The sequence below is a fragment of the Rhodotorula toruloides genome (genome assembly GCF_000320785.1).
Source record: "Rhodotorula toruloides NP11 unplaced genomic scaffold Scaffold15, whole genome shotgun sequence".
NCBI classification, from domain to species: Eukaryota; Fungi; Basidiomycota; class Microbotryomycetes; order Sporidiobolales; family Sporidiobolaceae; genus Rhodotorula; species Rhodotorula toruloides.
Window position 1 is genome coordinate 246,857 of NW_015622975.1, and position 25,041 is coordinate 271,897.

Sequence of the window (25,041 nt, forward strand, 5' to 3'; positions counted from 1 at the left end):
ACCCTTGCTTTCCCGTTCCTCGCGTACTTCTGTCTGCCATGACTACGGACATTCTCTCGCCATACGAGCGCCTGAGCGGGAGGAGAAGACGTTGCGAGCGGGTGACCTTCGCAGAAACGTGTCTCCACGCTTGCCTCCTGGTCAGCTGGTCCTGCCGAGCACTGCAGACTTCCGAAAGCATCGTCCGCTCGATACACGCGGCACGGACGACTTCGCCCGAGACGCAGAGCCCCTTCGCCTCTTCCTCGTCTCCCCACTTTCGTCTCCGCACGACGTCCTGCGTTCCATCCTGCTTCCTGCTCTTCTCATCCGACACAAGTGACTATGCCTCATGTTGAGCAACAGACCATGAAGGCGGCGATGTACTACGGCCCGCACGACTTGCGCATCGAGGAGGTCGCGAAGCCGGTCCCGAGAGAGGGAGAGGTGCTCGTCAAGGTCGCTTGGTGCGTACCGGGTTCTCTGAGTACGTTTCAACGTCGACTCACGACGCTTGAGCTCCTCAGGTGCGGGATTTGCGGCACGGGTTCGCGACAATGTCCTCCTCGACAGACTTTCCCCACATGCTGACCCTCTGCTCTACTCGCAGACTTGCACGAATACGACGGCGAGTCTCCAGACGTCCCTTTTCGACGTTGGCTGACGGGATCGAGTCGAATCAGCCGGCCCCATCCTCGTGCCCAACAAGCAACCGCATCCCATTACCCGCTCCTCGCTTTCGCAAGGTCCTGTCCGCCTCGGACACGGTGCGTTGGCTTCCTCTAGACACGACAGCGCCAAACATTGACGTTCTGCGTGAGCAGAATTCTCGGGAACGGTCGAGGAGGTCGGACCGGGCGTCGAGGGCGACTGGAAGATGGGCGACAGGGTCGTCATGTGCGTCGCCAGGCTCTACCGACTGCACCACAAACATTGGCTGACGTGAGTGAGGCTGCAGCGAGGCAGTCATCTCCTGCCACAAGTGCTACGCCTGCAGGAGCGGGTGCAACAACGGTTCGTTCCGTCTGCCATGCGCTCAACCTTTTCCGGTCTGCTGACCCCTCGTTTATTCAACGCAGCCTGTACCTCCCTCGGTTTCGTCGGCCTCTCCGGTCCATCAGGCGGTCTCGCAGAGTACTTCTCGTCGCCCGCGTCGTTCCTCCACCGTCTCCCGCCCAACGTCTCGCTCAAAGCAGGCGCGATGTGCGAGCCTCTCGCTGTCGCCATCCACGCCGTCAAGCGCGCGGGCTTTGAGAAGGGGATGAAGGTGTTGGTGTGCGGGGCGGGACCAATTGGAGTGTTCCTGACGGTTGTGCTGAAGGCGATGGGCGCTGAGTGAGTGTCTGCGTCGATCTGGCGTTCCGAGCGAGGCGCTGACCGGTCGAGCGCCCATCCGCAGCCTGATCGTGGTCTCCGAACCCTCGACGACCCGACGCAAATTCGCCACGCTCGCCGGTGCAACCCAGACCGTCTCGCCCCTCGAAGACCCCGGCAATCTCCTCTCCTCCCTTCGCGCCATGACGGGCGAGAACGAAGGCTTCGACATCGCCTTCGAAGCCGCAGGCGTCGAGTCCGCCCTCGCCCTCGCCATCTCAGCAGTCCGCACGCGCGGAGTTGTGCTGAACGTCAGCGTCTGGAGCAAGGAGCCGAAGATTGACATGAACCAGCTCGTGTTCGGGGAGAAGAGCATTCGCGGTGCGAGTTGTTATTTCGAGGATCATCCCGAGGTGATGAGGGCGCTCGGGGCGGAGGAGATCAAGCTCGACCGTGCGTCCAACCCTCCATCGGAGTGAGAGTCCAAGCTGACGAACCCGACGGGGCAGAATATGTGACGAGCACCATCCCGCTCGACCAGCTCATCGAAGGCGGCTTCGAGCAGCTCCTCCGCAACGCCGAAAACCGTAGGTCGCCTCCTCCTCCTCTTACGCCTTCGTGTGACGTCACTGAAGCTGATCGTGCACAGACGTCAAGATCCTCGTCTCGCCAAGCGGGAACCTCGACCAGCCGTTCTGAGCGAGCCGTCGCCCTCTCCCTTGTACAGAGATTTCGGTCCGTAGTCTAGCCTCGGTCGTAGCGTCGTTCTGCAAGTGACCTCGATTCCGCGCACTCCCTCAATCGCTCGCAACGACCAGACCTGAGAATTGGCGAGGATGGAGCAGGAGTAGGCGGAGGAAAGCGGGAGTGCCTGCGCGAGTCACAGCGGTGAATCGACGGTCGATGCGAGCACTTTGAGCTTGTCGCCGTCCTTTCTAGCCGTGAGCGAGTGCGTCGTTCGCAGCCAACTTGCGCGTCCTCATCATCGCTCTCGCCAACTCGCACCCTCACGCTCAAACAGCTCAGGCAGCTTAGCCAGCACCACCATCGCATTCGCACACCTCAACTTAGCCGACTACAACCCAACAACCGATTCTCCTCGCCCTTTCGCTACCACCCCGCCTAGTCCGCCAGCATGAGCCGATACGACACGGCACTCACCACTTTTGCGTGCGTCTGAGGTCTCTTGTATTCATGTGCTCAATTCGGATGGGCTGGGCAAGCGTCCGAACTCGACTGGTGTGAAGGGACGACTGGCTGACGCGGTTCCTCCTCCTCTGCTCTCCCCCTCGCTCTCCCTCCCCTCTCCGGCCCGGCTGTCCAACAACGCTGCGACGTACGATACGGCAACGCTTCGATCTACAGGCCGGACGGTCACCTCTTCCAGGTTCGTCGTCCGACTCCCTCTCCTCCTCATTCCGCTAGTCACTCACGCGCTTCCCTCTTCAGGTCGACTACGCTCTTGAAGCCGTCCGGAAGGGTACCTGTGCGGTCGGCGTTCGCGGAAAGGAATGCGTCGTGCTCGCCGTAGAGAAGAAGTCGGTCTTGCAACTGCAGGACCCGAGGACGGTCAGGAAGACGGCGATGCTGGATGACCACGTCTGTTTGGGATTTGCTGGTGAGTGCCCTGGGCGTGGCGTAGCAGAGGAACGACGCGGGAAGCGGAGGAATGGGAAGCTGACCACTTTGTTCCGCAGGCTTGACCGCCGACGCCCGCATCCTCATCGACAAGGCGCGCATCGAGTGCCAGTCGCACCGCTTGACCGTCGAGGACCCCGTCTCGGTGGAGTACATCACCCGACACATCGCCGGAATCCAGCAGGTTCGTTTCCTCACCTCCTACCCCAGCTTCGCTCGCGCTCTGTTGCTGACTCTCCTTTTTGACCGCAACGCAGCGCTACACCCAATCAGGCGGTGTCCGTCCGTTCGGCGTCTCGTGCTTGCTCATCGGATTCGATCACGACGACCCTCGCCCGAGGCTGTATTTGACGGAGCCGAGCGGAATTTTCAGTGCTTGGAAGGTGCGCAGCATCCGTCTTGGCGCTCCGCGGGACTTGCTGACCCTCCTGCTTCTCCCCTCTCGCTCATTCGGCCCTCCGTCACCCTCGTTCCTCGCCCAATGCGCTTCGGCATATTCTATATCCTCCTGGACACGCGCCAACCCACACCTCTCTGCTCGCCTTTCTCGCACGCAGGCAAACGCCATCGGCCGCTCCTCCAAGACCGTCCGCGAGTTCCTCGAGAAGAACTGGAAGGCCGACATGACCAAGGACGAGACCGTCCAGCTCGCGGTCAAGTCGCTCCTCGAAGTCGTTCAGACTGGAGCGAAGAACATTGATTTGGCGGTCATGGACGGGTTTGGGAGTGTCAGGGTGCGTCGTCGCTCACCTACGTTTCGGTCGTCTCTCTCGTCAGACGCCGGGCACGACTGATCGTTGGTAGTGTACTCCTGTGCAGAACCTCACGCAAGACGAGCTCGCGGCGGTTGTCGAGCAAATCGAGAAGGACAAGGAGGCTGAGGCAGAGCGCAAGCGATCTCGCCTCGCACAGGCAGCCGCAAGCCGAGATGCCATGATCTCGGGCGGCGGCATCGGAGAGGGCGCGGAGGGAACGGGCGCAGTGACGGCTGAGGAGGAAGCAGGCGCAGGAGAGGTCTAGCATGATGCGCAACTTGACCAGTTTTCTGTACACTTGGCTCTCGCTGCGCTCTTCACCGATGGGCTGTGCGTGAGGATTACTCTATTTCACGTTTTGCGGCGTCGAGAACGCGCGGGAGGATCGATGCGAGAGGAAGAAGGGGGATGCAAAGCTAGGGGAAATGCGAGCAGAAGCTCCTTCGTGCGCGCGCTTCGACAACCGGCCGCTCGTTCTACTTCTCCTCGTCTACCTTGGCGTACAACAGTAGGTAGGCGTTCTTCTGGTCCGCGTCGTCGTCGAACAGCTTTGACGAGCTTGCCGTCTCCCACCGCCGCGCCTTAGCCGATTGGGGACGGACCGCAACCTCCTTCGCGTCAAGCGTGCGCATGTACGTGTCGTCGAGCTCGAACCACGTAGGCGAATGGTATCCTCGTCGAACGGCGACGGTGTAGTGGCCACCCGAGGCGTGCAGGCCGTGGTGATATACGACTGCGAGAGCGAGAGACCGTGAACCTCACGTTCAGCTACAACCAGTCGTGAATGGGTGCTCACCTCCGAACAACTCGTACTTGGCGCCCGCGCGACCGACCTGCGCCTTGAGCGGCGCGCTCATGACCCGCTCATCGATGGCCAACTCCGTCCCGTACGCGACCTTCTTCGTGCTCTTCTGCACGCCGCCGACCTCGTCGTACAGGAAGCGCTTGAGGTGAAGGATGAGCACAGGCGGGAGCGCGTCGAGGAAGACCTGCTTCGTAGCGTCAAGTGTCCGGCCGCGCGAGGTGACGTAGTCGGGGAGAGATTCCGGCGCGGTGAGCTGGACGAGCGCATCCTCGATGCTGAGGACGTGGTCGGGCTGGATATCGAGCTGAAGGCGCTGGAAAGGCTCGATGGTGACGCTGTCCTTCTGGCCCGGACACCGCAGGACGCTGCGAAGCTTGCCGCCGAAAATGCGGGTGATGGGAGACTCCTTTGTCTCGGTCTGCGCGTGATCGAATTGTGAGCATACAACAAGGCGAAGAATTGAGGAAGCGGAGCGCACCGTCCTCGTGGTCGCAACCCTTCCCTTGCTGCCCACCTCCTCCCAGCCCTCATCTCCGCCAGCCTGGCTGATCGCCTTGCCCTTCCCCTTCCCTTGCTCCTTCTTCTCCTCGAGCTCCATAATCTTGACCACCTCCTCATGCAGCGTCTCCAGGAAGAACCCAAGGAACTCCTCCGCGTCTTCCTGCGTCCCGCGGCGCATCGCGTCAAACCGAGGGTTGTGGCGGAGCGAGTCGTGGATCGGGGTAGGCGAGAGAGGAGCGGGCTGGGAGGTAGCGGAGGAGGAGCTAGCGACGGAAGAGGCGGACGAGATCGGAGGGTGAACGTTGTTGTTGAAGGGCGGCTTTGGAGTCGAGGTCCCGGACGAAGTCGATGCATCGGCGTTTGCAGACGAGGACGCATTCTGCGCCGGGTCGAACGCAGGCGAGGTGGACGAAGCAGAGGTGCGGAATTCGGCGAGGAAGGCGATCCTGCGGAAGCGAGGTGTCAGCAACCTTCGAAAGAAGGGACATCGCGCGCAACTCACATCGCCTCGACAGCACTGCGCTCCGACTTGTCCTTCTCCGTCTTGCCCGCCATCGCCTCACGCAAGTCCTTCTTCGTACCGCGCTCGATCAAGCCCAACAGATTCCAGAACGCGCCGCAGTAGACCAGCGCCTGGAGCGTCGCATTCGCAAAGCACAAGTTGCCGTTGTTGATGAGTCCGCGGGGGCTCGGCGCTTGAGGCTGGTGAATGTGCGAAGGAGGGAGGGAGAGCAGGCCGAGGAGGGTTTCGGGGACGCCGGGGTGAGCAGCGCCGGGAAGAGTTGTCGAGGCGGAGATGGGGGTGATGCCGTTGGGCACGGTGGGCGGCGCGGCACCAGGAGGCGGGCGAACGAGATCGGCCCAGGAGCGCTTGACGGGAGCTGCGGCGGGCGACTTGGGCGAGACGGGCGCCGAGGATCCCGATATGGCGGGCTCGGTCGCAGGCGCGGTTGCGGGAACAGGAGCGGAGACGGCAGGCGAAGCGGGCGTAGGGGCGGCAGCAGGGAGCGACGAGTCGCCCTGCTTGGTCGTCGCAGGTTCGCGTGAGGCTTGAGCAGGCGTCGAGGCGGTCGTCGTAGGCGGCGAAAGCGGCGTTTGCGACTGCGTCTTCGGCGTGCTAGGCGCAGACGATGTCGCGGACGAAGCCGTGGCAGACTTGTCGTGGCCGGGAGTACCCTTGTCGCTCTTGCCCGTTGCGCTGACCGTCGAGCTGAGCGAATCGGCGGTGCGGAACTTGCCGCCAAAGCCGGCTGGAACGCGGAGGTGAGGGGCGAAGCTGAATGGTTGGGCGTCTCGCGGCGCAGGCAAGTGGTCTTTTCGTCTCCGAATACCGAGACGGCGAGGTGGAGGAGCGGGGGCGGGCACGTCCGATTCTGCCTTAGGTTCGCCTTCTTGCGATGTCGCTTCGACACTGCTTGGCGACGGAGACGGCACGACCGCTTCGGGCAGAGGACTGGGAGGGACGACGCTGGGACTGGTCGAAGGTGGCGGAAGAGGCGATGCGGGCGAGACAGGCAGGGACGGCGCGGGTATCAGTCGAGGTGCAGCAGATGACGGCGGCGGTGGCCGTTGAGGCGAGAAAGGCGGAAGGGGGGGATGAGGCGGATGTGAGGGCGGGTGGACGTGCGAGTGAGGAAGGCCGGAAGCGCCTGGTGGCGGGTATCCTGCGCCGGCGGCAACTGCCGGGAGGTGCTGAGGAGCTGGAAGGGGAAAGAGAATGCCGTTCGTGGCCATTGAACCGGGCGGCGGAACAGGAGGCGGCGGTATCCGACTAGGGGCAGGAGGAGGAGGCGGTCCGTGGTGTTGAAAGTACGGGGGCTGGCCGTGCGGATGTGTAGGCTGATGCATGCCGTGTTGGGCGAACGGCGGCGGCCCTGCGTTCCACCCGCCGTTTCCTCCGCCTCCACCGAGTCCCTTCCCTGCCCAAGGAGGCGGCGGCGGCGGTCCTCCCGCGCCGTGCATGCCCGATCCGCCAGCCATACCGTTCGAGGAGCTGATGGGATAAGGCGAGTACGGCCCATGCGAGCCGTACATGCCGTTCGGGTGTGGAGGCGAGAACGAAGAGATGGGGAACGGGTGTTGCTCGTAAGCATACGGCGCGGGTGGCGGGTGGTGCACGGCGGCTGACGTCGATGGCACAGAGTCTGGCTGGAGGAACGAGAAGCTCGCGCTGTGCGGATTGAGTGTGCTCACACGACCATTCGCAGACGTCGATGGATGGACGGGCGTCGCTTGTCGAGACGGCCCGGCGGTCGGTGTGGCCATGGTAGCGAGAGTGGAGAGCTCCTCTGCGGTGCTCTGCCAGCTGGTAGCAGGTTTCAGCGACTGGTCGAGCGGAAGACGGTCGGTGGTGGCTAAAGTCGGAGGAAGGCAAAGCAATACAAACGTGTTTGTATTCGAGCCATTACAACCTCGCTTCGTCCCCTCAACCGTTCTGGCGGGGCCATGGAGGGGTTCAGTTGACGGAACGAATGTCAAGAGAAGGCGTACGCAGTAGGAGAGCGTACGAGGGCCGACCTCTCGCCAGTCCTGCTGTCGCACGGCATCACAAGCTGCCAAACGACGTCAAACGCCTTGCTGTCGCTTTGCTTCCCCTGGAGAAGTACCTCCTGAGTAACGGGGGCAGGCTTACAGTCGGTGAAATGGGAACGCAGGCAACGCAAGAGACGAAAATGGTCAACCTTCCCAAGCTTACATGCAGTCGTGCGTACGCCTAAAGACCACTCGAAGCGTCTCGCACCCGTCCACAAAGCTCCTCCTTCCTCTCCACCAGATGAGCCCGCCGATACTCACGTCCCCATTCCGACGCCCATCTTCCCCTCCTCGACCTGGATCCTCAAACAGCCCCAATGACGGAGAACCGCCTCTTTCGCCTGTTCTCCGCTGATCGTCGCTGCTGAGGTCGTTTTCGCGGTGAAGGCTTGGAGCGGGCGACGGCAGATGGGGCAGTTCGAGGCGGCGAAGAGGGCGGAGGGGAGGAGCAGGATGGGCTGTGGCTGGAAAACCCAAATCAGCGTCAGTTCCGAAGGAGCTATGCAAGGGAAACAGTATCGCGCACCTTTGGGTCGGAAGTCTCGCTCGCCGCTCCCGACTTGGCGCCCACAGCATGCTTCTGCTCCTCCCTCCTCCCACTCGCACCCGCCTCCACGCCCTGCAGCACCTCACTCGCATGAGCAGGCGACGGACTCTCCATGTCGGACGAGAACGACGCCCTGCCATGACTGTCTGGGAAGATGTAAGCGCCGGGCGGAGGCGGCGAGGGAAGGGGGAGTTCTTTGATGGCTGGGTCGACGCTGGCGACGAGCGAGGCGAGGTCGATCGGAGGAACGGGGGAGGGGTCGCTCTCGGATGACGAAGGGGAGGCGGATTTGGGCGCAAGCGAGAGGGAGGCGACTATGCGGAGGAGGAGGAGAAGGTCAGCACACCCGCTCGAACCGAGGCAAGTCGGGGGAGACGAACACGCACCTTTCGACGTCAAACCTTCTTTCTCCACATTCTTCCCCTCTTCCTGGGCACCTCCCTCCTCCCCATCGTCCTCCTCGTCAACCATCTCCTCCCTCTCCTTCTCCTCCTCCCCGCCCGCCAAATTCTTGCTCTCCGGCAGAAACCCCTCGAGGCCTGTCTTGCGTCCGACGACAGGCATGAGCGGTCCGGACGGGCTGTGGAGGCGCAGAGGGTGGTGAGTAAGAGAAGGGGAGGAGGGGTGTTCGCGGGCTGGCGAGCGACTGGCGCGAGGCGTCGAAGGGGTGTCGTCCTCAGCCATTGCCGGGCGTGGTAGTCTGAAGCGCTTGGCGAGACGAAGCGAGAGGGAAGTGTGAAGAGAAGAAGGCAGAGCAGGTCCGGAGCAGGCGCAGCGACTCGTCCGTCCCTCGCGACCCTGCAGGGACCGCGCACAGAGTCACAGGGAGATGTAAAGCGCCGCACGACACTGGCAAGTGAGTGCAAGCGCAGGAAGAAGCGAAGACGGAGCTGACCTTCCCAACCCACGGAAGGCGCTACGAGCGCGCACTGAGCGAACCTGGAAAGCCTCGTAGTGTTACAAGCAGTCTATGCAAAAGGACTTGAGCGAGATAGATCGTACGCGGCCAATCCCCTCTTGTCCGAGTGAGAAGAGTGTCCATCCCCTCGAGCGGCCTCACTGCACCTTTTCCACCTTCTCGCTCATCTCGTGCCCGCCATTCAATCCCTGCGCCATCTGTGCCTCCCTCGAGTTCGCCGGAGGAGCCTGACTCGGTCCACCGCCCGCGTCACCCGTCACCGACTCTCCTCTCTCGAGATCCGCCCCGCTCAGCCTCGATTCCTGTCCATACCGAACCTCGTGTCCGCCGTTCGCCGCAACTTCGTGACGATGCCGCAGACGCTCTTCGGAAGAGTTGATCGAGGCGGGCTTGACGTGTGCTGCGGGGCCCGGGTGCGCAGAGGCAGAGGTGTGCTGGTTCGGAGTCGAGAGGGGGTAGAAGCCGTGCGTCGAGTCGACTTCTCGTCGGAGAGCGATGAAGTCATAGCAGAACTCGCCGGTCTGCGCGCGAGGACCGAGTGAGCTTCGAGACGACGGAAAGACAGCAGACGGGAACGCACCTCGACCTCGTCAACACCGATAATTTCGCCCTCCTCGTCGACTCGGAACTTGCACCCAGGAATAAGGTTGATAAGGAACATCAGAGCGTAGGAGACGACGAACGTCCTGCGCATGGGACAACCTCATCAGTCTCTGCCTCTCGCGATTGACGAAGAGCGGCGACTCACCATCCCCACACGGCGCAAATGTACGCCAACTGCTTCCCGACCTGGATATAGTGACCGTCGAGCCAGCCTCCATCGATGACCGTGTAGCCGTCCGTCGCGGCAATATCAGCCTGCGCAAACACGCCCGTAAAGACGAGTCCGCAAATACCCGCGACGCCGTCTGCTCCGCAAGGCGTTAGCAATGGAGGAAGGAAGGAAGGGAGGGGAGGAGGGGACGCACGGCAGGCGTAGATATCCATTGCGTCGTCAAAGGCGAAGAAGCCTTTGAGCGTCGTGAGCAAGTTGGACATGGCGGCCGCGACGACGCCGATGAAGATCGAGGGGCTGCGCGACAGCTTCACGTCAGTCGACGAGGTCGAAGGCATAAGGAAGGAAGGGAAGCGCACCCGTAACCGACGTAGCCAGCCGCAGGAGTCTGCGCGCAAGTCAAGCCCTCGTCAGCTTCCCTCCCTTGACCTGAACCGGAGAGAGTGCGAAGTCACAATCGCGACCAGTCCACAAATAGCTCCCGTGCAATACCCGACCGCGCTCCACTTCCTCTCGAGCCTGTAGTCGAGCAACATCCATGCGAGGCCACCGAAGGATGCGGCGAGGTTCGTGTTGACGATGGCGACGGCGGCTTTGATGTTTGCTGCAAAGGTCGAGCCGCCGTTGAAGCCGAGCCAGCTGTATGTTCAATGGCGTCAAATATCAGCTTGGAAGCTCGGGAGAGGTTCAAAGCGAAGGTAACGCGGCGGACGCACCCGACCCAGAGCAAGATCGTTCCCTGAATCACAAAGCTGACGTTGTGCGGCTACACCACAACCCGTCAATACCACTCCTTCTTTCGGAGGGAGAGAGAGAGGCGGGCGAACGCACCTTGAACGAGAGGATGTGCGTCCCGAACCCCCTTCGCTTGCCGAGGAAGATACTGTACACCAAGCCGGTGACACCGGAACAAATCTCGATCGGTCCTCCGCCCGCATAATCCAGGATGCCTGGTCCGCCCAACTCATCAGCCTCCTCTCAAACTCGCGGTGAGGGCAAGGACGTGAGACGCACCATATTGGAACGCCCAACCCTCGGGCGCCCAGACCCAATGCGCGACAGGGCAGTAGACGACGGTTGACCAGCAGAAGAAGAAGATGCAGGCTGGGAGGATCCGGCCTCGTTCGGCGGCGGCGCCGATGAGGACTGCGGGGACGAGGGCGGCGAACATGTTTTGATAGCTGGAGCGAACGAGCGTCAGCGAGTGAGCCCGCGCCGGAGGAAGGAGGAGGAGGGACGCACATCATGTAGGCGACTTGGGGGACTTTGTTGTTCGCCTGCGGGACGGGCGTCTCGAGCACGTGTCGGAGGACGAAGAAGTGCATGTCGCCGAGGAACTTGCCGCCGGTTGGGGAGAAGGCGAGCGAGTAGCCCCAGAAGAACCACTGCGTGCGCACGGTCAGTCCGAGAGGTAGAGACGGGGGAGGGGGAAGGGAGGAACGCACCTGGAAGGAGATGATCGCCATGGCTAGCATCGTCAAGAAGAGCACCGTCAAAGCGTTTTTCCGCCGCACGAGACCCGAGTAGAGGTATCCGACGCCCTGCGTCCGATACCACGCATCAGCCGCGGTTCCTGTAGACGGGCGAGGGGAAACGGACTCACAGGAATCATGAGCCATACGAGTGCGGTACATGCGAGTAGCCATGCGCTGTTTTGAGGGAAAGACCAAGGCGAAGAGAAGGTCAGCACCTCGGTGAACGGTTCTATCGAGCGGAGATAGTCGATCCTGCGGTCGCCCTTCGTCCCATCCTCCTACGCGCGCTCCCACTGCCTCCCGAGTACCTCCTCGACCCTCTCCCGCACACGATAGTCCTCCCTCGCGCTCGCTCTCTCACACAACCCCTTCCCGCGGGACCCCACCGACCCTCCTCCCGCACCCAGCAAACGTCGCGCGACTCACATATCACCCGGATCGTAACTCGCCACCTGTCCACCCGCAAGCGTGACAATCATGTCTGTCCCGCCGGGCTGGATCGAGTAAGACAAGGGTCCGGCGAGTTGGCTCGAGGCGATGAGGTCGCCGTAGCTGCGCGGGGCGGGAGAGCCAGAGGGAATGTCAGTGCATGGAGTGGGAAGGTCTGTCTCGTGGGCGAACGAGGCGAAGGCGGCCTTGTCGGTGCGTGCCAAGGGCGATAGCTCCGAAGGGGTGGAGCGATAACTCGACGACGCCGATGCCTCTGCCCAGCGAGAGCGTGAGGAGGTGGAGACGTACGTGATGTTGACCATCGTGTTCCCGTTGTCCTGTCCTGTGCTGCTGTCGCTTTGTAGCTGGCTGTGTGTGGGTTGTCGAGTGAGAGGGGATGCGAGGATGCGATCGGAGTTGGTTGGCCAGGCGGGCAAGTGTGCGGTAGCGTGTGGGTGTAGCAGGCAATCTAGCACGAGAGTCACAGGCCAGTCAATGGCAGTGAGCCAGTCAGACGGCGAGAGCGAGTCGCAAGTTGGCGAGAGAGATACGCGAGACACCGCGAAAGAGGAAAAACTTCACACCCAGCGAACAACTCCTCCCTTACTCTCTCCCTGGACACTCGTAGCACCTTCACACCCTCGTAGAGTCCATGCTCAAACCCGAGAGAGCCTCACCGAGAGTCGCGCAAACACGGCCGACTTTGCTCTCTCTCGCTCCGCCGCAACTCTCCCTTCCCCGCTCTCTTCATTCTCCTCTCTCCACAACGATCTCCCTGCCTCTCTCGTCGCCACAAGCTCGAGTAAGGGTGTGAGAACGTTGACGAGAGCCGTACAGGGCGCGGAGAGGGCACAACAGGGCGCGATAAGGGTTCGAAGCGGGCGACGTGAGCGAGAGAACGGCGTTAGGGACGCTGCCGCGGGTCCGAGTCGAGCGAGGCGGGCGCGCCGTAGTCCTGCACACACACTCAACCCTCAGCGACCCCTCGCAAGCTCGAGAGAAACCGCGCAAACGCACCACATACGAAACCTTCTCGGCGGCCCTGTACTCCTCAATCAGCTCCTTGACGACCGCCCGGGCTTCACTGAGCGGTTCGAGTCCGTTCTCAAACATGTTTTCGCGCTGGAACTCGGTCAAGAAGGCCTTGCGGTTGAAGAGCGAGTCGAATTGCTGTAGTTGGCGCGCGAAGAGCTGTCCTCCCTCCCTGCTCGTCAGCCTCGTTCTCGGGGAAGAAGGAGGATGTCAAACGCACCGAGGCGATCCCTGTATGGTTGGCGATCATACATCCCGACACCCTCGGCGGCGGAGGGGGCGCATTCGCTTCGAGCGCCCTCAGCGCCGTGCGGGCCTTGACGTACGGCGAGGGTTTCGTGAGCGCGACTTGGATCGATGCTGGACCCCAGGGGATGAATTGCGCGAGGGAGCGCTCGCGAATCCGGATGAGGGACTTGTGGACCTGCGCGCCGATCCCATCTTCAGCTTCTCAACGCGCGCTAGAAGGGGGGAAGGGACGCACGTCTTTCGGATCGAGATCGTCGCCCTGGATGATGTTCATCGTGCTGATGTAGCAATTGGACTTGGCGTCGCTCGCGAACGAGGTCGAGACGAGACGGTTCTTGGGTTGGAGGAGGCGCCGCATCACGTCGAGGACGGTGGTCTTGCGGACTGCGCGGGCCTGCGAGCGAGCGAAGGGAGGGTGTGCGCACGAGCTTGACACGGCAAAGCAGGACGCCGCTCAGGAAGAACGGGTCACCGCGGAGAGAGTCACCGGCGCGCACTCACCTGCTCAGCCTTGTCACTCATGAACGGCGTATAGCTCGTCGTCAAGAAGTGGCACCTCGGAGTCGGGATCAAGCTCGCGACCATCGAGACGAGGTCATTGTTCATGTAGCCGGGGTAGCGGAGCGTTTGGGTCGAGGCCGCCATGACGGTTGAGCACTGCGCCGAGCGTCAGCGAGGGTATAGTGCGGAAGAAGAGTGGAGGAAAAGAAAGGGAAGGAACGCACGAGCTGGTTGATCTGCACCATACTCGCCTGATCCTCATGCAGCCTCTCCTGGCAAATACTGCTCAGCGCCTTATTATCCAACACAACCACGCTATCCGCATGTTCCGCCAGTCGCTGCATCGTCAGGATCGAGTTGTAGGGCTGGACGACAAGGTCGCTGTTACCCGTGTCGGCGTTGGGGAAGACCGAGTTGGTTTGGATGAGCTTTTTCGGAAAGACGTCCGAGAGGCGCTCGAGGATGTAGGAGCCGAGACCTGCGCCTGTGCCGCCGGCTATCGAGTGCAGGAGCATGATGCCCTGCGTGCGGGGCGAAAGTGAGCGGTCAGTTCGCGTAGGGAGCGCAGGAGGGACGCACCTCGAGACTGTCGCTCCCCTCCGCTTCCCGCTCGAGCATCTCCGAAATCTCGTTCCACGTCGAGTCGCCATACCCGTGTCCTCGGGCGAACTGCGCGACGAACGGTTCAGCGAGACTGGTAGAGGAAAGCGCAAGGATCGAAAGGCACGTTGTTGCCTGCTCCTCCTCCCTCGGGCGAGCTGTAGAAATTCTCCGGGTTGTACAGGTTCTTGTACTTGCTTTCCGACTTGATGCGGTTCAGGACCTGTCCAAATAACCGAAGTCAGTCCCCTCCCCAAGCGGAACGTCGTCGCGCGCAACTCACCCTCGGTTCCAGGTCGATCATGACCGCCCGCGGGATATACCTCTCGTCGTCGGCCTGGTAGAAGAACACATCCTTGCGATCATGGAACGGTTGAGACTGGTTTGCGAGGGACGAGGTCGAAGCGAAGGGTGTCTGGCTGTCGCCGAGTGAAGTGGCCGAGGGAGCGTAAGGATAGTCTTCGAGGTGTCCATCGGGAGAGATGCCGTGTTCTGCGCAGAGTTGGGCCCAGAATTCGCCGCTGACTATCGAGAGGGAGCGGAGAGGAGCGGAGGGAAACAAGAGTCGAGTGAGTGGGCGGCAACGCAGCGGGAGCCGAAGAGCGGGTCGGAACGCACCACTGTTGCCTGCTTGTCCCACCGAGACGGTCACTGCGGGCGCACGAGCGGCGAATCAGCTCCACTGTCACCAAACAGATGAGGATTCCGCGAGGATGCCACGGCGCGGTGAGCGAGTTGGATGGCCCGATGAGCTTGGCCACGCCATAACCCTAGTGTCAGTGTACTCACAGAGTTCCCTGGGCATCCTGAGCGAGTGTGAGTACGAGGTGAGCGGGTCGACCACTGCTCGCGCCTCGTCGCGTTGGCTGTCGTCGAGGGAAACGAAGGAACGGCGCTCAGCTCGCTCTGGACGACGAGTCGAGGCTTGCAGATGCACTGCAACGTCGCATACAACGCAGCAACGAACCCTCCTACCGGCCCCCCTCGTTGACTCGGCTTTGTCCGTCCTCCCGACGTTCTCCTTCCCCTTCGCACTCTCTCACTCGCTCAGTACTCGCTCAGAAGACCTGCGCCGCCATGGACGAGTCTATCGAACTCGCAGCTCCACGCCCCGTCCTCGCTCGCGGCTTCGACTCGCGCCCGCCCCTCTCTCGTTCCTCGTCGGCCGGATGGAGCGATTTCGCCGACTCGAAGCTCAACTCTCCTCTCGAGTCGCGCGCATCGACACCGATACAGCATCTGCCTGTCTTGCCAGCCGCACAGGGAACCGATGCGGCCGCTGATGCTGTGGGGCGAGCACGAGGGTCGCGAGAGGGCAGTGCTGGAGCGGCGGAAGAGCCGGTGCGGCAGCGTATGAGGCGCATGAGCATGGGCGACGAAGCGGATCACGAGATGTCGGAGCTGCCGCCCGTGGATAGAGGGCGCGGAGCGTGGTCCTTCGTTGTTGCCGCCTTCATCCTCGAGTGCGTCTCCTATTCCTCCTTGACTCGCCCTCGAGCAGACTGACACGTCCCCCGTACGCCCGCAGAACCTTCATCTGGGGCTTCTCGTACTCGATGCCGAGCGTCCTCGTCTACCTCCAATCCCACGACCCCTGGCAGCAATCCTCCCTCGCCGCCCTCTCAGCAATCGCGACAGTCCTCCTCGCCGTCATGTTCATGGTTCCGATACTCGTCATCACTTTCTTCCGACGATACCCAGACTGGGTCAAACCCATCCTATGGGGCTCGGCTGTCGTCAACTGCCTTGCAATGCTCGCATCGAGTTGGGCGACCAAGGTTTGGCACCTCATTCTGCTGCAGGGCATCGTGCAGGGACTTTCAGGCGCGGTGTTGTATGCGCCGGTCTTGCTGTGGCTCAACTCGTTCGTCTGCACCCTTCTCCCCTTTGCCTCGAGCAAGAGCATCCGACTGACTGCGGTTCTTCTCATTCCCACGCAGCTGGTTCCACATGCGCCGCGGCCTCGCCTCAGGCATCGTCTTCGCCGGCACCGGCATCGGCGGCCTCGTCTTCCCCTTCATCATCTCTACCCTCCTCGACCGCCACGGCTTCGCAACCATGTGTCGAGTTTGGGCTGCCATCACCGGGGCGGTTTATGCGGTTGCCGTGTGGCTGATTAGGCCCAGGGTGCCGCCTACGAGGCCGAAGGGCGAGAGGGGTCCGTGGTTCGCGACGGGCGACGCGAGGTTTCTCAAGGATCCGGTGGTGTTGATGATGGTGCGTTCACGGATGGCTCGCATGCGCTGCGTTCGCTGTCAAACTTGCGCGGTGCTGAACGCTTATGTCGCCGGTCGCAGACTGCCACGTCTTTCGTCTCGTCGCTCGCGTACTTCCCCGTCTCGTGCGTGATTCTCCACCAGTCTCGCTCCGCATCTACGCTGACTTCCTCTTCGTCGCAGTCTCTACCTCCCAACCTACACGACCTCCCTCGCTTCCCCCCTCTCCGCCAACATTGTCGTGGTAGCGTTCAACCTCTCCTCCTCAATCGGCTCAACCGTGACCGGCTATGCATCCGACCTCTCCGTCGAGTGGACGATCGCCGTGATGGGCGTCTGCGGAGCGGTGCTGGCGTTGACGGCTTGGGGATTGGCGAGTAGCTTGGGCGCGGTGTTTGCGTTCGCGGTGCTGTTCAGTCTGTTCTCGCAGAGCTGCTCGTGCGTAGCGCTTCTTATGCATTCTTTCCTCTCGAGGCTCTTTCTGACAGTTGCTTTGGACGAACAGCTGTTGGGGGGCCGCAGCACGTGATTCAGCCGGCGCGAATCCTCACCTGTCGACGCTTATCTTCTGCACTTTCGGGATCGTGAGAGGCTGCGCATCCATCATCGGTCCATTCATCTCCACAACCCTTTACGACCAGAAAGTGGCGCAAGAACAGTGCGTCCCTTCTCCCCTTTCTCCCCTGCAAGCGCGTCGACTGACCGTCTTTGCGGAGGCAGCTCGTCCTGGGGTCGATACGGCTTCCGCAAGGTCATCATCTTCGTGGGGGTCATGTCGTTTGCGAGTGCGTTTGGCGGAGCGGGGATGAAGTGGGCGAGGGCGAAGCAGAGGAGGGAGAGGGTCAGGAGGGGGAGTTCGTCGGGGTGAGCCGCGCGTTTGCTGGCGAGGAGTAGAGGCGTATCGTTATTGCGCGCAAAGACGATGCAAGGTTCACCAAATCGTGTAGGCGTGTTGAAGCCACTCGAAAGCGGTTTCGAGAACGCTTCTCGCGCTCTCCTCCTCGCCCGCCTCTTCCGACGGACCTCTCACCTCTCCCGCGACGACAAGTCGACGTTTCCCTTCGATCCTGGTTGCCACGCCCTCCTCCGGCGTCGCAAGAGGCGAGTCGCGCGTTTGTATTCCTTCGAGTGTAATGCCAATACAAAGTTGAATACAAAGTGTGACTTCGCGCTCGGAGGTCCTCTTCTTGCTCTCGCCACTCGCTCACGCTCACACCGCGCACCTGCTTGCCAGAGCACACGCGCACCGCTCAAAGCCACACTCGCACTCCGCTCTCTCGCCCGCCATCCCGCCTCAAACGAGCCCCCGTCTCTGTCCCGCCGCCGTCCCTCCAGACATCTCTCGCAACCTCGACTTGGTCAGTTCACGCTCGAGCGCCCGTACAGAGCGGACAGATGTACTGACACACTCCGGACTGCCCGCAGACGGACGCCCAGCTTATGTCCCTGCGCGCCACCGCTAATCGACTGAACGTCCGACTCCATCCCTTCGATCCGTGCCATCGCATCTTCTCGTAAATCCCGCCCGACCAACCCAATCACAGCAATCATGGCTACCGTCAACATTCGCCGCGACGTCAAGGACAGCTTCTACCGCTACAAGTGCGTCGACTTCCTTTGTCCTCGGCAAAGGGTGATGCTGACCTTCGGCACTCCGCTGTGTTGTTCCGTCTCGCAGGATGCCGGTGCTCCTCACCAAGATTGAGGGAAGGGGCAACGGTATCAAGACGGGTGAGTTGCGGCGTGTCTGACAGGTGGACATCTTGAAGCTGACCTCGTTTCGTCCGTCTGCGCAGTCCTGCCCAACATGGCCGACGTTGCTAGGGCTCTGAACCGTCCTGCTTCATGTGAGCTACGCTCCTTGAGTGTAGCGAGGGACCGGCGGTTGGCTCGGGGCCGGGAGACGGCGCATCGAGCGGTTTGCAGGCGGAGCCGGACGCAGGAGCAACAGCTGACCCGCCTCATGACGCCGCGCAGACCCGACCAAGTACTTCGGCTCCGAGCTCGGCGCCCAGTCGACCTGCAACGACGACACGGAGCGCTACATTGTCAACGGCGCCCACGACCAGAACCGCATGCGCGAGCTCCTCGACGGCTTCATCGACAAGTTCGTCCTGTGCCAGTCGTGCAAGAACCCCGAGACGGAGCTCATCGTCTCGAAGGACGAGTACATCACGGCCGACTGCAAGGCTTGCGGTCACGTCGGCGACATCGACATGCGTCACAAGCTCAGCGGTTACATTGTCAAGAACCCGCCCAAGAAGGCTTCGAAGAAGGGCAAGAAGGGTGCGGCCGGTGCCGACTCGATCGCGGGTCAGCCGGGACAGGTCGACGAGGACGAGGACGACGACCAGGACGAGTTGACGCGCAAGATCCGCGAGGGTGCTGCCGAGGTCATGAGCGAGGAGCAGGCTGCCAAGCTCATTGCGCAGCGCGAGGCGGACGAGGATTGGGGCGAGGACACTTCACCCGAGGCTGTTGCCGCGCGCATGGCTGCCCTGGGCGTCTCGGGCGACTCGTCTCTCCTCGCGGGCGACGACGATGACGACGAGGCTGGTGGACCGTACGCCGAGTTCGCCACCTGGGTCAAGGAGAACAAGGACGAGGTCTCGGCCGCCGAAATCTACAAGGAGGCCGACGCGCGCGGCGTCGCGAAGAAGACGCACCGTCTCCTTCCTTACCTCTTCCCCGCCCTCTTCACCGACAAGGTCGCCGACGAGTTGCCCAAGTACCTCGCTTTGCTCGCCAAGCTCACCAACTCGGACAAGGCTGTCAAGGCGCTCGGGGGCGGCATCGAGAGGCTTCTCGGCGACGACTACCCCGACGCGGTTGCACAGACGCCCAAGGTCTTGATGGTCCTCTACCAGAACGACATCATGGACGAGGACGCGATCAAGCACTTTGCGACTCACGTCAGCAAGAAGGTCCGTTTGCTCCCCCTCCTTCCTCTCGCTCACCATGTATTGACTGTCGGGCTCTTCCTACAGTACGTTTCGAAGGACGTCTCCAAGCGCGTGCGCAAGGCGGCCGAGCCCATGGTCAAGTGGCTCGAGGAGGCGGAATCGGACGAAGAATCGGACGAGGAGGAGTCGTGATGCCTGGGTTCCCTGGTTCTTTCTCCCGCTTGTCGACTGTAACAACGCTGCACTACTCCTCATCTGGGCGACGGACGCGATTTGGTGAGTTGCAGTGAACTGAAGGTGAGAGAACGAAGGCAGACTTGTGCGCAAGTCGTCGTCCTCTCCTCATATCGCTCGCTGCGCGACGTCCAGCGGTACTTGGCGACATCAGGCACTTGACGCTGAGCCGCGAAAGCAGCGACGCAGCGGTCGAAGTGAGCAGGAAAGCGTCCAGACGAAACGGCTCGATATCCCGACAGCGACGATGGTTGGCGCGCTCGCAATAGGCTCGTTCGGACCGCAAAGGTCAGAAGAAGCGTTTTGGCGTGGCGGGCGAAAACTCGGGCATAGGTTCCCCTTCACGTAGCGACGAGGGTCAGCGGGGCAGCGAAATATGGTCGCGAGGGTGTCGCATTGGTGCCGTCCTCCTCCGGTGGAGCGTCTTTACAGCGCAATGTGGCCGGCACGAAGCGCAGTGCTGCTCCACTCGTCGAGAGCGAGCCTTCGAGCCCTCCGCAGGTTGAGAAGGCCGTCGGTCTCTCCGCGCCCGCTTCAACGCCCCCGAGACCCAAGCTGCGCCTGCCTGAGCAGTCTCGCGAGTCAAAGACAACCTCAGTCGTACAGTGACGCCCGTAGCACCGGCTCGAGCCGGCTCGCGAGGTGGTTCTCCGGCGCCAGACCGCTCGGACTCGTCAACCTCGCGAGCAGCTGTGCGAGCCTGCTGGACGGGGTGTGTACCGCCGATCGTATCGACTGTTGAGCAGGAGAGCGAGGTCTCCTGGCGGCTCGGGACGTCTCTGACTGTCGTTCTCCTCGTTGCTCGGACCCCTCGAGCTCGTTTGACCGTTCCACTGGGCCGTGCTGGCGGGCGACGGTGACCCAAGGTTCGTGTCAGTATGTCCGTGAGCTGCGAACACCCTCCCAAGTGGCTGCGCCGGTGTGGTGAGCGGTGTCGTCCTCGAAGCTGCGAGGCGCGAGAAGGGCCGGCTGCGCGGCGACAGCATCTCAGAAACCTTAGGCGTCTTCGCGCAGCGCGGCAGAGGGCCACGCGAGCCGTTCCTGCCAAGCGCGAGGAGTGGAAGCCGAACGCATCAAAGTGAATGGGAGAAGGAAGAGGAGGATTGCGGGAGCTGAGCAGGACGATTCGCAGGCCCGGCCCACGGCGACAATCTTCTGGCTCACAGGTAGTCTGATTCACGTCAGTGGAGATGCGCAACGCGTACTGGGCGACGGAATGGAGAGCGAGCTGATCCTGAGCCTGCAGCGACAAGAGCTGAGACAAGGACGAAGAGCGGCGCGGTCTGCGCGTTCAGGCGTTACACTTTTGCTAGAGAAGGGAGAGACAGAGAGGCGCGAGGTGAATGGGAAGTCGTGAAGAGGCGAGAGAATGAGAAATGAAGGGTATCTCGCGTTTACTGCTGCTGTTGTTGCTGCTGCTGGCGGCCGCCATACTGCGAACCGAGAGTGTCAGTGAGTCGCAATGACGAGGCGAGGTCGAAGCAGACGCACCCGCTGGCCACCGCCATATCCGCCGCCCTGTCCACCTCCTTGTCCACCGCCCTGTCCGCCTCCGCCCTGACGACGGCCGCGACCGCCTCCTCCAGGTCCGCGTCTGTGTCCGCCGCGCCCGAGCCCGGCGCCCGTCTCGCCAAACGCCTCCATATTCCGCTCGCGCTCCTTCTGCCTGTCGTACCTTCCTCCACCGTATCCTCCGCCACCCATGCCGCCGTACCTGCCCATCGCCGACTGCTGAGCCGGGTCGGTGCGCGTCTTGGCGTCGGACGAGATCGAGTCGAAGAAGGACTTCTTCGGGTTGTAGAAGTTCTCGGTCGGAGGCGGGACAACAAAGTCGTCGCCTTCGGGAGCCTGCGCCTCGCCTTCGCCAGCCGTGTCGCCACCGGTAGAGGGACCAGCAGCAGCGTCAGCGGCCGGGAGAGCCGAGGGCTTCTGGAAAGCGGCGTTCGACTTGGCAAAGTCGAACTCGGTGTCGGGGACGGGGACAGCCTGCTTGCCGCCGGCGCCGCCAGGGTACGGCTGCAGAGCGCGACCTGCGCGGTTCTGGTTCTCGCGGCCCTGCGACGAGCCCGAGACCTGCGACGAGCCCAAGAAGAGCGAAGGGCCGATGCCGTCTTCACGACGGCCGCCTTGCTGTTGACGAGGCGCCTGCCCGAGGTTCGCGCGCGACATGTCCTTGGCGAGCTGCTCGATGTCGGCCGGCTGCTTCTTCGGCGAGGCGGTCTGAGCAGCGTCGGTGGGAGCAGTCGGCGACCATGAAATCATGGCGGCGCCATTCGTCTCAGGGCGAGTCTCGTTCGGCGTCACGGGCGCAGGAGCCGTCGGAGGGACGGCGGGAGCAGACGAGGTCGGTGCATCGCTTTTCTGGGGCGGAGCAGCCGCAGCGGGACCGGCGGGACTGACGGGTCCTTGCTGAGGAGCCTGAGGCGGCGCCTGCTGCTGTTGCGGCGGCTGTTGCGGCGGGAACGGAGGCTGGCCGGGGAAGCCGCCAGGTCCACCTGGACTGAACGGGCCCGGTGCGCCGAAAGGGCCGGGAGCACCGAAGCCAGGGTACGGATGCGGCGGGAGGGGGCGGCCGAACCCGCCGGGAGGACCGAAGGGACCGGGTGCGCCGAAGGGAGAGGGGAAGGGAGGCGGGTACGGCGCGAAAGGCGAGCCGCCGGCGAGATGAGGAGGAGGCGGAGGGAGGAACGGAGATTGAGGGCCAGGAGCTTGCGGCTGTGCGGGCTTGGGAGGAGAGGCGGGAGCAGGCTGAGCGGGCGAAGTCGCGGCGGGGGCAGCAGACGAAGCCGGCGCGGCGGTCTGTAAAGGTACATCATCAGCTAAGCCCGCATGGCAAGAGTAGTTGAGAGACGCACGCCGACAATCGCAGGGTCCTGAGGAGCGGAGTCGTTCGCTGTCGGCGCCTCAATCTGCAAGTCCTTGACGTCCGACGCGCGGAAGACGATGAAGCTGCGCGCGTCGCTCTGTAGATTAGTGACGTTCTCCCGACCAGTCACAGCAAGCCGGACGCACTCATAGACGGTGTCGCTGGCGGGAACCTCCTCAGCGGGGTTCTCCTTCCTGCCCTCTGTACCGAGCGAGCGGACTGTAAGATGTGACACGTGGTCAGCGCATTGCCCTCGATCTGTGCCATCCCCTACAGGCTCGACGGAGCGAGACGCACCTCTCTCGAGCGAGACTGTCGCGGCGGCCGGGTCGATGGAGTGCAGGACACCCTGGTAGCGGATCTGCGCGCGTAAGAGACGGTCAGCACCGTACTACCTAGCCTCTCAGCAACCCCCACGACTGCTACAGGCCGTGAGCGAGTCGCGGTGCAGGTGAGCGGGGACGAGGACTCACATCGCTCTTCGACACGAGCGAGATGTGCGAGCCGATGAACTGGGCCGCCATGGTCGCTGCCTGCGGTGCTCTCGCGTGCTGCAAGAGGAAGTCGCGAGCGGTCGACGTGAGCGAGACGAAGGCAACCTCCGCAGGCGACGACCAGCAAGTCGAGGGTCGAGTCGTCGAATCGTTGCCTGACCACTGATGCACTGCTGTTCTGGGTCAATGACTACTTAAAAGGATTTGTCGGGCTAGCACGGCAACGAACAGAAGCCATCAAAGCCATTTCGACTCGTTCTCGCTCCGCCCCAGATTGGTCCCAGAAGCCTTGCAGCCTCGACGACGCTGAGGATCACGACGACCATGCAGAGCCCAATATGGTATATACACCAAGAAGCGAGGCTGTAGAAGATGTACGAGGGAGAACGGCCGGTTCATGCGAGGACAACCGGCATGCAGAATGGAACCCTCCTCCTTCCGCCTCCTTCGGCCGCAGAGAAGAGTTGCGACGAGCGAAGTCGACGAGACACGTCGCTAGGGCGGCGGGTTGAAGAAGAGCGGCTTGGAGGGAACGCAGGACGCGCCGCCGTAGCCTTCTTCGTCCGGATCGACGTTGTGGAATCGCCAGCCCCCCTGGCACATCACTGCGCAGACAAGTGTCAGTTGAGATACTGGAGAAGGCGGAGGAGGAGAACGCACTGATCTCGCACTCGCCGTCGGTGCACTCCGCCTGCAAGACGCCTGGCTGAGCGTAGCAGTCTCGTTGTTCCCGGCCGCACTGCGTCCAGTCGAGCTCGTCAGCGGGCCGAAGACGTCGCGAGGGAGACGCAGCAACGCACGGAGTACGGCGATGCGATGTCCTGGCAGATGAATGGTGCGCCTTCCCGCCTTGATCCGACGCGAGCGTATCCAGCAGGACAAGACCCGCTCTCTGGCTCGAGACCTGCCTGGAACTCTGTCCATGGGGTCGTATCTCGTCAGTAAGAGACGCTGAGGTAGCGATATTGACGAGCGCACCAAGACCGCAAGTCCCTCTTCGCCGCTTGCTCCGTTCCCGCTCACCCTCGCCCAACAACGCCTTCAATTCGTCCTTGACGAAATAGCCCTCGTCTTCAAGCTGCTGATAGATGACCTCCTCGCGCTCGACGTCGTCGCGCAAATCCTCGATGCATATCGCTCGCCGGTCGTTTTCGTTGTAGCCGTGACAGGGCGAGGCTTCGGATCGTAGTTGGCCGCTGCCAGCGCGAGTTCCATCAGTACAAGCGCGGCACAAAGACGAAAGGGCGCCCACCAAAAGCAGCCGTGCTCCTCGTCCAGTCTCGCCAAGGTCGCGGGCGGACACCGCTTCACCAGAAACGATGCTGCGCTCAAGTCCCCTCCCGCTCTTCCTCCCTTCCCCTTTCCCGTCATGCTCATCCCATGCCCGCCCTTCAAGCCCGGCACGAACCCATGATTGGCCATCTTCTCCCTCAACAGCTTCGAAAGAGAGAAGGCGAGGTTCGCGTGTCTGCCGCCTGGTACGCCGCTCAAGTCGCCTGCGCCGTGAAGACTCATGGTGTGCGGCTGAGGAGTGTTTGCGAGGTGGAGGTGAGCCGGAGGTGAGGTTGCTCGATCGCAAAGGTTGAGGTTAAGAAGGTCGGCGGAAGGCGAGGAGAGCGAGTTGCGGCGCCGCTGAGATCGTAAAAGAGGCGAGCAGGCAGACTGCAAGGAGAACAGACAACACAGCGCAGGAGGGAAGAGCAAGAGAGGCGAGTATCGAAAGGTGTCCGAGTCGCTTCGCACTTCGAAACCTGGAGCAGGAAGACGCGTTTGCCGGAGAGCAATCGACGCGCGTGCGGCGTCGAGCTTCTTGAAATTATGAGCGCCTCCACTTGAGCTAGCAAGCACTGCGGAAGCGTGCGGCATGTTCTCGAGAGCTTGTTTGGCGAGGAGGAGGACAACTTCGATGCTCGCGTTCGCTCGTCGGCTATCGACCTCGGCCTCTCTCGTTGGCTGTTACACAGAGCGAGCGCTGCTATAGCATGTCGCGCGACGACCAAATCCGCTAGAGCAAGAGAGGGAAGCTGCACGAAGTGTACGGCGGAGAACGAGGACTCGTCGCTGAAGTGCGGGTAAGGGGACTGCGAGCGGCAGATGCGGAGCAGAGGCGCTCCATGTAGCTGTGAGCAATGAGAAGTACGCAGCAGCAGCAAATATGCGAGACGCCGCCAGCGCCGAACTGCTGCCGGCCGTTCGGGAGGAGGTCCGGGTCCTGTCAGCGGTGGACCTCGCCGCGCTCGCGACCACGCAGCCACATCGGTGCCGCGCCCTGGCAGT

At 62.4% G+C, this 25,041-nt stretch overlaps 10 protein-coding genes across 10 annotated transcripts; 4 read left to right on the forward strand and 6 right to left on the reverse strand.

Annotated features, from left to right (window-relative positions):
* Positions 1-324: 324 nt before the first annotated feature.
* RHTO_01842 ((R,R)-butanediol dehydrogenase / diacetyl reductase) lies at positions 325-1,992 on the forward strand (the record flags this gene model as incomplete). The annotated part of the gene is made up of 9 exons (XM_016415521.1): positions 325-446; positions 507-526; positions 663-746; positions 804-876; positions 938-993; positions 1,059-1,314; positions 1,379-1,746; positions 1,803-1,880; positions 1,943-1,992. The coding sequence occupies 9 exons, from the start codon at positions 325-327 to the stop codon at positions 1,990-1,992; spliced, it is 1,107 nt and encodes a 368-aa protein (XP_016272495.1).
* Positions 1,993-2,428: 436 nt separating this feature from the next.
* RHTO_01843 (20S proteasome subunit alpha 4) lies at positions 2,429-3,951 on the forward strand (the record flags this gene model as incomplete). Its single annotated transcript, XM_016415522.1, has 7 exons — positions 2,429-2,463; positions 2,659-2,680; positions 2,743-2,911; positions 2,991-3,115; positions 3,189-3,314; positions 3,489-3,665; positions 3,751-3,951. The coding sequence occupies 7 exons, from the start codon at positions 2,429-2,431 to the stop codon at positions 3,949-3,951; spliced, it is 855 nt and encodes a 284-aa protein (XP_016272496.1).
* Positions 3,952-4,162: 211 nt separating this feature from the next.
* Positions 4,163-7,257, reverse strand: RHTO_01844 (ubiquitin carboxyl-terminal hydrolase 10; the record flags this gene model as incomplete). The annotated part of the gene is made up of 4 exons (XM_016415523.1): positions 4,163-4,419; positions 4,483-4,909; positions 4,970-5,438; positions 5,495-7,257. The coding sequence occupies 4 exons, from the start codon at positions 7,255-7,257 to the stop codon at positions 4,163-4,165; spliced, it is 2,916 nt and encodes a 971-aa protein (XP_016272497.1).
* Positions 7,258-7,781: 524 nt separating this feature from the next.
* Positions 7,782-8,755, reverse strand: RHTO_01845 (uncharacterized protein; the record flags this gene model as incomplete). Its single annotated transcript, XM_016415524.1, has 3 exons — positions 7,782-7,988; positions 8,051-8,385; positions 8,458-8,755. 3 exons carry the CDS (start codon positions 8,753-8,755, stop codon positions 7,782-7,784), a joined length of 840 nt encoding a protein of 279 aa, XP_016272498.1.
* A 372-nt stretch (positions 8,756-9,127) lies between these two features.
* On the reverse strand, positions 9,128-11,992 carry RHTO_01846 (ammonium transmembrane transporter; the record flags this gene model as incomplete). Its single annotated transcript, XM_016415525.1, has 14 exons — positions 9,128-9,511; positions 9,571-9,676; positions 9,739-9,898; positions 9,959-10,062; positions 10,125-10,153; positions 10,221-10,404; positions 10,482-10,531; positions 10,597-10,715; positions 10,780-10,946; positions 11,008-11,150; positions 11,211-11,338; positions 11,365-11,414; positions 11,667-11,792; positions 11,979-11,992. The coding sequence occupies 14 exons, from the start codon at positions 11,990-11,992 to the stop codon at positions 9,128-9,130; spliced, it is 1,764 nt and encodes a 587-aa protein (XP_016272499.1).
* Positions 11,993-12,573: 581 nt separating this feature from the next.
* On the reverse strand, positions 12,574-14,856 carry RHTO_01847 (tubulin gamma; the record flags this gene model as incomplete). Its single annotated transcript, XM_016415526.1, has 11 exons — positions 12,574-12,624; positions 12,687-12,839; positions 12,922-13,125; positions 13,186-13,344; positions 13,452-13,607; positions 13,676-13,972; positions 14,031-14,120; positions 14,179-14,274; positions 14,335-14,543; positions 14,670-14,702; positions 14,841-14,856. 11 exons carry the CDS (start codon positions 14,854-14,856, stop codon positions 12,574-12,576), a joined length of 1,464 nt encoding a protein of 487 aa, XP_016272500.1.
* A 272-nt stretch (positions 14,857-15,128) lies between these two features.
* RHTO_01848 (MFS monocarboxylate transporter) lies at positions 15,129-17,135 on the forward strand (the record flags this gene model as incomplete). The annotated part of the gene is made up of 7 exons (XM_016415527.1): positions 15,129-15,514; positions 15,580-15,915; positions 15,992-16,268; positions 16,349-16,392; positions 16,451-16,705; positions 16,773-16,925; positions 16,988-17,135. 7 exons carry the CDS (start codon positions 15,129-15,131, stop codon positions 17,133-17,135), a joined length of 1,599 nt encoding a protein of 532 aa, XP_016272501.1.
* A 681-nt stretch (positions 17,136-17,816) lies between these two features.
* Positions 17,817-19,362, forward strand: RHTO_01849 (translation initiation factor eIF-5; the record flags this gene model as incomplete). Its single annotated transcript, XM_016415528.1, has 5 exons — positions 17,817-17,869; positions 17,946-17,998; positions 18,064-18,114; positions 18,245-19,191; positions 19,255-19,362. The coding sequence occupies 5 exons, from the start codon at positions 17,817-17,819 to the stop codon at positions 19,360-19,362; spliced, it is 1,212 nt and encodes a 403-aa protein (XP_016272502.1).
* A 1,436-nt stretch (positions 19,363-20,798) lies between these two features.
* Positions 20,799-22,794, reverse strand: RHTO_01850 (G2/M transition checkpoint protein Sum2; the record flags this gene model as incomplete). Its single annotated transcript, XM_016415529.1, has 6 exons — positions 20,799-20,837; positions 20,896-22,203; positions 22,260-22,353; positions 22,417-22,489; positions 22,568-22,631; positions 22,744-22,794. 6 exons carry the CDS (start codon positions 22,792-22,794, stop codon positions 20,799-20,801), a joined length of 1,629 nt encoding a protein of 542 aa, XP_016272503.1.
* Positions 22,795-23,259: 465 nt separating this feature from the next.
* RHTO_01851 (uncharacterized protein) lies at positions 23,260-24,279 on the reverse strand (the record flags this gene model as incomplete). The annotated part of the gene is made up of 5 exons (XM_016415530.1): positions 23,260-23,369; positions 23,425-23,503; positions 23,565-23,680; positions 23,743-23,960; positions 24,173-24,279. The coding sequence occupies 5 exons, from the start codon at positions 24,277-24,279 to the stop codon at positions 23,260-23,262; spliced, it is 630 nt and encodes a 209-aa protein (XP_016272504.1).
* Positions 24,280-25,041: the final 762 nt, after the last annotated feature.